At 34.7% G+C, this 10166-nt stretch overlaps 1 protein-coding gene across 2 annotated transcripts; it reads left to right on the top strand.

The window, feature by feature from the left end:
• The first annotated feature begins 267 nt into the window (after positions 1-267).
• LOC131932018 (L-threonine 3-dehydrogenase, mitochondrial) lies at positions 268-9784 on the top strand. 2 transcript variants are annotated; one of them, XM_059288898.1, is made up of 10 exons: positions 268-527; positions 3883-4074; positions 4392-4434; positions 4860-4930; positions 5383-5598; positions 5999-6105; positions 6935-7022; positions 7126-7253; positions 7382-7520; positions 8052-9784. In XM_059288898.1, the coding sequence occupies exons 2-10, from the start codon at positions 3891-3893 to the stop codon at positions 8210-8212; spliced, it is 1137 nt and encodes a 378-aa protein (XP_059144881.1). In that variant the 5' UTR covers positions 268-527; positions 3883-3890; the 3' UTR covers positions 8213-9784. The 2 variants fall into 2 exon arrangements, with proteins under 2 accessions (XP_059144881.1, XP_059144882.1); XM_059288899.1 differs by having other exon boundaries at positions 269-316.
• Positions 9785-10166: the final 382 nt, after the last annotated feature.

Raw genomic sequence — 10166 nt, 5'->3', positions numbered from 1 at the left:
CAGTTAACAGAATATATACAGATCTATTTATATAAATATTAATACGTAAACGCAAGCTGATATCACTTGAATAAGATAATAATTTTTATAGTCATGTTGGTGTTATTGTTGGATAGCGGCAACATGGAGTTCAGTTGGTGCGTTGGTGGTGTAGCCAATCGATAACTAAGAAAGCGACACACCTCCAGAACAATGTTTCTGATTGGTTAAAACTGATGTTTCCGGACCCAACCCCCTTGATGATTTTTTTTTTCAGTTGCTCCAGTTCTGAAACGCAGTACGTCACTCGATAGCGGCACGAGACGGTTGAGTTGTGGTAGGGAAATTTTCAAATCGTGAAGTAAATAGTCTAGACGAATTAGATATCAATTTTATCAATAAGTTAATCAAATATATTAGTCTTAACAGTTCCTCGCGTACAACTACTCTGACTCTGTAGTGTACTCGACAATCATCGAATAATTTAATTTTTAAGTAACAAGACAACCTTTTCACTTTTCTGACACTTCGCAGTACTACTCAGTCAGGTCAGTTATTTCATTCATTTTAACTTTTTAACGTTTTAAGTATTTAGTAACGTATTTAGTCGTATTTCAACTCATTTTATTTTCTCTTGTTAGATCTAGAATCCAGATCTAGATCTAGATCTAGAATAATCTAGATCTAGAAAACTAGATTTAGAATCTAGCTGGCATATAACAAAATAATAGTAGGCCTATAGAACTATAGATACTACATAATACTAGATATAGGCCTAGAATCTATAAAATAATAGAATCTAATGATCATGATCTAATCTAGATCTAGATCTGGATCTCTAGAATAGAACTGAATAAGCCTAGATCTAGATCTATATTTTTTTAATTTTTAGGATAGATCTATCTAGATCTAAATCTGCTTATTAAGATTAGTAGGGATATTACAACTTAACTAGGGCATACTAGGCCCTAGGCTCATCTTTTTATGTTTTGTTGTTGCTGTTGTGTTATGTCCTATTGTTGCCTTTTATTAAAATTAATAAAACAAATTAGGCCTAGACCTATTCTGAATGTTATTAAGATGGTTCAGTTAGCCGTGTCTTTAAAATTGAAATACAGCAAGTTGTAGGGCCTATGTAAAATATTTATTGTAGGCATATACATTATAATCAATTACACAACATGCGTAATAGTTCAGGTTCCTCTTTTTAATAAGGTATTCATTAAAAAAGCTTTGAAATAGTATGGACTATATATATATATATATATATATATATATATATATATATATATATATATATATATATATATATATATATATATATATATATATATATATATATATATATATATATATATATATATATATAGGCCTATATATACAGCAATAATTATTGTCAAATAAAACTATATTCATAAAATGGTAATGTATAGATCTATACTATATTCAACCTATACTACGCACATCTAGTATCTCCTATAACAGTACTAACTAAACGTAAAGCAGAAAAGGCACTCAAAGCAACATATATCATCTTGATGATGCAATACTCTAGGATGCGTATGTTGTTATTTCGGAATTATGTTTTCAACACATAATCCATATCTACGTTGTTAACATTGCGATACTAAATTATTGTGGCAATTATTTGTCTATTATGGTATGTCATAATCATTATCCCAAACCTAAGTTGATCAGTAGGCACAGCATTCACAAAAAAATAATCGATCAAAGTGTCCTATAATGTTTGATAAGAATGACAGTGGCGTAGGCAGGGGGGGGGGGGTTAGGGGGGGGTCATAACCCCCCCCCCCCCATAGACCCCTCGGTATATATATAAAAGGTATGAGGGGGGTGCAAATCGAAAGTTTGGGGGGGGGGGGGGGGTGCAAATCGAAAGTTTGAGGGGGGGGGGGTGCAAATTGGACCCCCCCCCCCTTGAGACGATCCTGGCTACGCCACTGAAGAATGAGTCCTAGAATAGTTAGATGCCAGCTCAAGTAGGGTCCTTTATAACGGAAAACTATTTATCAGACATTTGTTAAAACGGAGTACCGTACATATTGTATTGTATCACCTGTCACATATTGCATCATAGTTGAAGCGTGGCATGACTCTAAATAAACGCGTTCTATTTTTAGCACGTATGCTACACATAGCACTCTAACAACCCCCAGATGGCGCATTTTTACAGTCTCACATCCCCCCCTCCCCAGATATTGTCACACAAGTGTGTGTGTGTGTCGGCCCACCATCATTAACTCCCAACATTTCATGCGCCCTAGGCCAAACTTTACACTGGCTTAAAGCCTGTCGTTTTTTACCCTACCGTCAACTACCATGTGTAAAAAAAAATAATTGTAGACTATGCGCTTTCTCACGTGACTTGCGGTGTTGGCTAAACTAGCACGATGTTAGATCGCCACGTCACGTGACCCACCCCTCCCTCCCACACATTACGTGCTTCAGCTCGTGATCCTTGTCACGTCTACTCTGTCGATAAAGTAGCCTCTAAACTTGAGGTTCGCCTTGATGAAACCAAAATTTGACGGATGAGATTTTTGACCTGGCTCATAAATCCCTACCGTAGGCGTATGGAGCTGTTTAACAGTCGCAAATGAACTTTAGGTTTTGAAATAAATCAGATAATATGCCCCGCGGTCACTTTTTTTTCTTCGCTTGAATCTGGTTCATTACCCATGGTATAAATTATCAAATGATTTTTGTATAATAGGACCCGATATTCTGTCCGTCCATTGACCTTTAATGAAATAACTATTCAAACACTGTTGAACTACATATACATATATAGATGATGTATGATAACTGCTGTGATAGCTAGGCAACACGACTTAAATCTTCCCTAACTGTTCATTACAAACGTAAAAACTGTACTCTCGTAGCCTATACAGTAGGCCTAGACTATACCAGCGACGACGGCAGGTAGTGGGTAACATTTAACACGCCCATTTCGTCCTTCTTGCCTTACTATGTCAACATTAAGCTTGAGGCAAATGTCTGAGTGTCAGCTATTTTAGACTTCTCCTTCACTCCCCCCACTCCATTTTAGGCCCCTATAGGGCAACGTTATAAATAGAAGTAATTAAAGTGTTAACTAGTAGGCTACCACCCCAGTAAATTAGGTTTAGTAAAACTAGAGTATTTTATTATATCCCCCATAATGTTGTCACAAGTTTACTAGTCGTGTTGTGCGTTCTTTAAGTCCTACTCGTGTCACATTTACTGGCCGAGCCCAAGGTCAACATTCAAGGTCAAACATGCTTCAGTACCAAGACGTCACTTGTCTCCTTAGCAACCATTGTAAATATTGATCCGTGACACGGGAAATTCTTACAGAGCCTTTTATTTATTTATTTCATGGGGGGGGGGGGGGGGGGGCTTTTATTGATTTTGGCGTGGCCGAAAACTGTATCAGTTATAGTTAAAAGGTGTAACATCTTCTCATTTTGTACAATGTTAGTGTGAAGCGTAATGCGGATAGTCTTTGAATAATGAATAATGCTTTCAATTTTCCCAAAAATAATTGGATTTAAAACACATACACAGAGAAAGGGGAGGAGGGAAAATCGGGGCCATCAACACTAGTGGAAATGTTCATCCACTATTAATTGATTTATAAGATACACGGAGTTCAAACCAGCAGACATTCCCACATTTGTACTTGAACAATTGCCATTAGCCACATTTCAGTTTCTAATACATTAATATTGAATTAACTGTTTTCTCATCTTTGCATGATTATTTTTTAAAGCTGTCAGATGTACTGACTCAATCTTCATATGCTCATATAAAAACTTGTGTATTGACTCAATCTGTATATGCCCATACATAAAGTTGTCAGATGTATTAACTCAATCTTCGTATGCCCATATTTATTCACAGATATAGAAATGGCATCAAAAGTAGGACGGAGCCTTGCCCGTATGTTTGGATCCACCGCCACCATCCCACCCACAATTCAACCCAAGAGATGTCCACCACAGTGGAAGCTGCCAGCCAACACCACATCAGCCAGGAGGGGTAGCCATGGTTACTATGCTGATATGGAGAGTAAACCAAGGGTTCTCATCACCGGTGGGTTACTGGCCCCCATAGCTGGATATACCATCAGCTATACCTTTACGCTCAACCCACCTTAACCAATACATTCATGCACCAACCCATTATATAATCATATATAATCAATATTATAAATTACCAGACAACATTATTGCAAAGACAATCCACAGTAAACCATTTGAATATCTAACCCAGTGTAAATGACATATTTGTCTTTTAAAATATATTAAAATACATGAGAATATATAATACAATAATAACATCCACAATTATCATAACAAATTATTACTTACAAAATACAAATTAATTGTTCATCAATTTTAATTTTCCAGGATCTTTAGGACAACTTGGCCCTGGTCTTGCTAAAATTCTCAGGTAAGAATTCAATAAAATAAAAAAAATGTCTATTATGGACCTGAAATTATTTTTTTTTAAAAGTGCAACTGTGTACAACTATCTTTTTTATAGCCTAAAGTTGATTGCCTTTTACTGGATATGTTACAATGTAACAGAGACCCAAGAATAATTTTTTGTTACAATCTAAGTCTCAAATAAAATAAATATAAATTAAACCATTACAAGAGCTATAGTGAAGATGTGTGCTCAAACATCACAGATTTAGGCATGTTATCCCCCTTAAAAAAGACACTTGTCTAATAGTTGTTATCATACATTGTGTCACAGGTGTTAATTTATTTCCTATTTGAAGTGTGATTAAGGGAGACAAGCCCAGAAACATCTGTTCACACCAAGTATAAATACAAATCAGATTAAAATGTTAAAATGTTTTTTGCCATCAGAGAAAAATTTGGACGTGACAATGTGATAATGTCTGACATCAACAAAGCATCTGAATCAGTTCTAGAATCAGGTACATCCAATTCCTGTCTTTTTACAATAATTTGTTTAATCAGAATTTTAAAAGTAATTATAAACTTTAATGATTTTTTTTATCTCCCTTGTCAAATTTAAAAAAAATTTGATATTGATTATTTGAAATTTATAGTTGAGTTGTATAACTTAGACTTAAGTTTATTCTCAGATTAAAGTTAGTACACCCCACCCTAATTTCATTTAGGGAAATAAAGATAAGTGGGCATACAATTCCCTCAGTTAGTAGAGAAATAGATAATGGTAGTAAAATTAACTGTATACTATCTTATATTTTATGTTTACCTTACAGTACTTTAACATTGTATTTTATATTTACAATAAACTTGTTATGTTTTCAGCTAATATTTACAGCTTGTTTTGCTTTACCATGTTTATACATAGATCTTATGTTATAGCACTTGGTACAAACTCTCCGCCCTTCCTCCTCAGGCCCATTTCTTTTTGCTGACGTCCTGGACATAAGGTCACTGAGAGAGATCTGCGTCAACTACGAGATAGACTGGCTCATCCACTATGGGGCACTTCTCAGTGCTATAGGCGAGGCCAATGTGCCTCTAGCCATGCAGGTCAACATAGAGGGTCTACACAATGTGCTGGAGGTGTCTCGTATGTACAAGATGAAGCTGTTCATACCAAGCACAATAGGTACGTGGAAATAATGTAAAATTAATTTCAGTAATGTAAACAGACATACAATAAATACAAATGGTGTAAATAGACAAACAATAAATAAAAGGATTAAATACAAAAAAATAAAATTTCTTCAACCGACAATTGGTATTAGAATGAATATTTAAAAAACAAAGCTTTTTTATGTATACCTTTTTTTGGATATATATCGTTATTGTTGTATTGTATTTATTTTTTATATTATTTTATGTTTTCTTTTTTAGTTAAATTAAAAATGTTTTATACACAAATTTTCAATATCTTTGTGTTTTCTTAATACATAAAACCACTATTACTATTTGTAGAGTTTTTATAATATGCTTAAATGTGTGGACTGTTGTTGTCTAATGTGGTGCCACCATTTATTTTTGTCTAGGTGCCTTTGGTCCAGACTCCCCCAGAAACCCAACCCCTGATCTAACTATACAAAGGCCAAGAACAATTTATGGTGTTAGCAAGGTGCATGCAGAACTAATGGGAGAGGTTAGTACTGATAGAAAACTTTAACATATAGTCTCTGTATTCTGTACACAGTATGATTTGTAAATATATTTGTTAAATATGAAAAAAGAATAAATTTCTTGATGTTGAGAAAACAATAAATTGTAAATGTCATGTTCTTTAATGAACCAAAAATGCTTTCATCATAAAACTTTGATTAACTAGCATTTAACACATTTGTAGTTCTGAGTATTGCCAGTACCCTGACAAGAAAGTTCTTAACGTAAAAAATAAATGTGTTGAGGTGTTGACCCATTCACCAACTATTTTACCTAATGTAAAAAATAAATGTGTTGAGGTGTTGACCCATTCACCAACTATTTTACCTAATGTAAAAAATAAATGTGTTGAGGTGTTGACCCATTCACCAACTATTTTACCTAATGTAAAAAATAAATGTGTTGAGGTGTTGACCCATTCACCAACTATTTTACCTAACGTAAAAAATAAATGTGTTGAGGTGTTGACCCATTCACCAACTATTTTACCTAATGTAAAAAATAAATGTGTTGAGGTGTTGACCCATTCACCAACTATTTTACCTAATGTAAAAAATAAATGTGTTGAGGTGTTGACCCATTCACCAACTATTTTACCTAACGTAAAAAATAAATGTGTTGAGGTGTTGACCCATTCACCAACTATTTTACCTAATGTAAAAAATAAATGTGTTGAGGTGTTGACCCATTCACCAACTATTTTACCTAATGTAAAAAATAAATGTGTTGAGGTGTTGACCCATTCACCAACTGTTTTATAAAAAATAAACACGTTGAGATGTTGACCCATTCACCAACTATTTTCTCCCCAGTACTACCACCAGAAGTTTGGGCTAGATTTCAGGTGTCTGCGTTATCCAGGTGTCATCTCCACAGACCAGCCAGGTGGAGGGACTACAGGTGACAAAAATGTTTGAAATTTTCTACAGGCTTTGTTTTAAATTTTATATTTAACTAGTGTTGGCTTAACATAGTGAGACATAAAGAATAAAATCTGTCACAGATTATGCCCTGAAAATGTTCCACGATGCCCTGACCACTAAAGTCCACTACTGTTATCTGAAACCTGACACCAGACTACCTATGATGTACATTGATGACCTTTTAACTGCCACTGCTGATTTCATGCAGGTAGGCCTAATGTCCAAGTTTGTTTTTAACACATAGAAACTTAGAATACTTCCAAATGACTTTTTCACTGAAATAAATAAAACCTCATTGAAAAAATGTAAAAATGTGACCTCTAATATTTTCCTAAGATCCCAGACAACAAACTGACCATGAGGACATACAACATTGGCGCTGTGGACTTCACACCCGAGGAACTGGCCAATGAGATCAGAAAATTTGTGCCAGAGTTGGAAGTTGTTTACAACCCAGATCATAGACAAGCAATTGGTGAGTTTACACAGAGTCACCTGAATCTTTGTGGTCCACTTGTGGTCTACAAACACAGTCAGCTGGATCTTTGTGGTCCACTTGTGGTCTACAAACACAGTCAGCTGGATCTTTGTGGTCCACTTGTGGTCTACAAACACAGTCAGCTGGATCTTTGTGGTCCATTTGTGGTCTACAAACACAGTCAGCTGGATCTTTGTGGTCCACTTGTGGTTTACATAGTGGTATGGGGGTGAAGCATTGAGTGCTTTCTTATATACAAATATATCTTTTTATAGGAGTGGTAGCTGCTAGTCAAATTATAATGCTGATTTTTTTTCAAATTTCAAATTCCTTATATGTTAAACCACATCTCTTGTACATTTAACCACACCTTGTATGATAAACCCCATCTCATATGATAAACCCCATCTCTTAAATGTTAAACCCCATCTGTTGTATGTTAAATTCCATCTCTTGTATGTTAAACCACATCTCTTGTACATTTAACCACACCTTGTATGTTAAACCCCATCTCCCTCTACCCCACAGCTGACTCCTGGCCCCAGAGGTTTGACTACACCAACGCAGTCAAGGACTGGGGTTACCGACCTCTCTACACCATGGAGGCCATGTGTGAGGTCATGGTCCAGTCCCTGATGCCCAAGTACAAAACAAGAAGAGGGAAGATGATGGAGGAGGTCAAGGAGTGAATCATCTTGCGGCTACCATCTTATGATGGTCAACTGTCATCTAAACACACTTGGTTAATGCTGGTCAACTGTCATCTAAACACACTTGGTTAATGCTGGTCAGCAGTCGTTTAATTAGCTTTAATTAATGATGGTCAGCAGTCATCTAAATACACTTTTTAAACTGGTCAGCAGTCGTTTAATTAGATTTTATTAATGATGGTCAGCAGTCATCTAAATGCACTTTTTAAACTGGTCAGCAATAATTAATTACGAGTTGTCAGCTATCATTGCTCAACCGCAAGAAATTACACTTAAAGGCTGCGCTGGATTGAAAATTGATCCACTTAGCTCTGGCTAGTTTAAAATTAACAAATCAATTAACCATTATCATAAGTACCGGTGAAGAAAAAATAATTTTTAAGACGAAACATTTTTTAAAATTCAGGTCAAATTTGAACAAGTTTGACAATGATAGCAAAAGCAAACAAAAAAATTTTTAAAGTTAATTTTTACAAAATTTTGCATTTGATCACAATTAATTTATATCATGGCTTGATCACTCAGTGCTTCACACTTTTATCTCAATGTTTTTGGTGAAGGGAAAAGTTTACCCACAGCTCGTGTGAAGTAAACATTTTTTTCCGCTTCAGGTAGAATTGTTTAATGAGATGAGAATCTCGATTAATGCTGCATGGTTTTGGGAACATGTCCTGTCACCCCATTACAGTATTCATCAACATGCTTTTTTTAGTATAATTACTTTGCTTCATAATACACTGTAATGGTATGCTTTATTTGTTTAGAAATATCGTTGGTATTGTTTGATAGCAAAATTGTAAGATGTGATTGCTTAAAGATATCGCTTGTTTTGTTGGGTAACGGAAGTTGAAATTTTATAAAGAAGAGGAGGCAGTGTTGACGAGAATCTCATTGTTGAAGCATAAAAGTGATGCTAGCAAAAATGTATTTATTCTAAGGATAATTGTTTGTTTTTATTTTAAGATGGGACCATATTGTATGCACTTTTTAAAATAGGACCATAAAACATAAACACATTTTAAATTGGGACCATAAACTTTAAAAACTGGGACCATAAAATGTAAGGAAGCTTTTTAAAACTGGGATCATTGCAATAAACATAAGCAAACTTTAAGTTAACTTACTTAAAGGAGAATAAAGTGAGCATAAATTCTATAAAGTATAAAGACAACATAACATATACACATTCTTTAAACTGAACCATAAAACATTTTAAATACAGAACACAAGCTGCATTGACAGTTAGGTCTATGAGCTTGTGACATTTTTGTCATCGAGTTTGGTGTCACATTTTATGTGAGATCTTCTAACACCCACAGCACATACAAATACATGGCATCTCCACATGTCCAGCCTACATATAGATAGTCTACATGACCCCACTAAATCTTTCTGTTTTTACACCTGACATCAACAGAAGCCAAGAATCTCTTATTCCAATTTTAATATTTTATTGATGATTTTTTTGTGTGTTTAAAAATATTACATGTATTGTTGTAATATTAGTAAAGCACATTACTTAGAATTCTAGACATTCTAATAAACTGTTAATAGAAATCTGTGTTTATTAAGTTCTTTAAAAATCGGTTTAGGCAATTGATCAAACAGCATCATTGTCAATTTTCAATGATTAAAAACAAAGATTGCCAAACAAAAAATAGTTTATTATAGAAGAAATTTTGAAAAGTAAAACTTATACAAAAAGTAACAGCATTCAGACAGGAAGTGCAATTGCAATGTATTAAAACTGTAATACAAGTTGACCCGTGGGTGGCCTCTAAACTTGGTATCTAGTCTCTGTACTAGCGTACCTGTGTAGAGTATGTTGCAGGGGGCTTTTGCAATATTTTAAGAGGATTTTATCAACGTGTTACCAATGGTTTTTTCCCACGTTTTATTTAACCAGCTTTCGCGTCTGTTTGTTTGTTTGTCT

This window comes from Physella acuta, unplaced genomic scaffold, assembly GCF_028476545.2.
Source record: "Physella acuta isolate Inbredline_101_S28 unplaced genomic scaffold, ASM2847654v3 ptg002075l, whole genome shotgun sequence".
Classification (NCBI taxonomy): Eukaryota; Metazoa; Mollusca; class Gastropoda; family Physidae; genus Physella; species Physella acuta.
Note: the sequence above shows the minus strand (reverse complement) of the source record. Positions and strands in the feature narration are given on the sequence as shown.

Excerpts from the sequence above, each read along its gene's own strand:
- LOC131932018 (XM_059288898.1), top strand. The coding sequence starts at position 3,891 with ATGGCATCAAAAGTAGGACGGAGCCTTGCCCGTATGTTTGGATCCACC. Across the intron at positions 4,435-4,859 it reads GGTCTTGCTAAAATTCTCAG|AGAAAAATTTGGACGTGACA; the intron begins GTAAGAATTCAA and ends TTTTGCCATCAG. Across the intron at positions 7,254-7,381 it reads CCACTGCTGATTTCATGCAG|ATCCCAGACAACAAACTGAC; the intron begins GTAGGCCTAATG and ends TATTTTCCTAAG.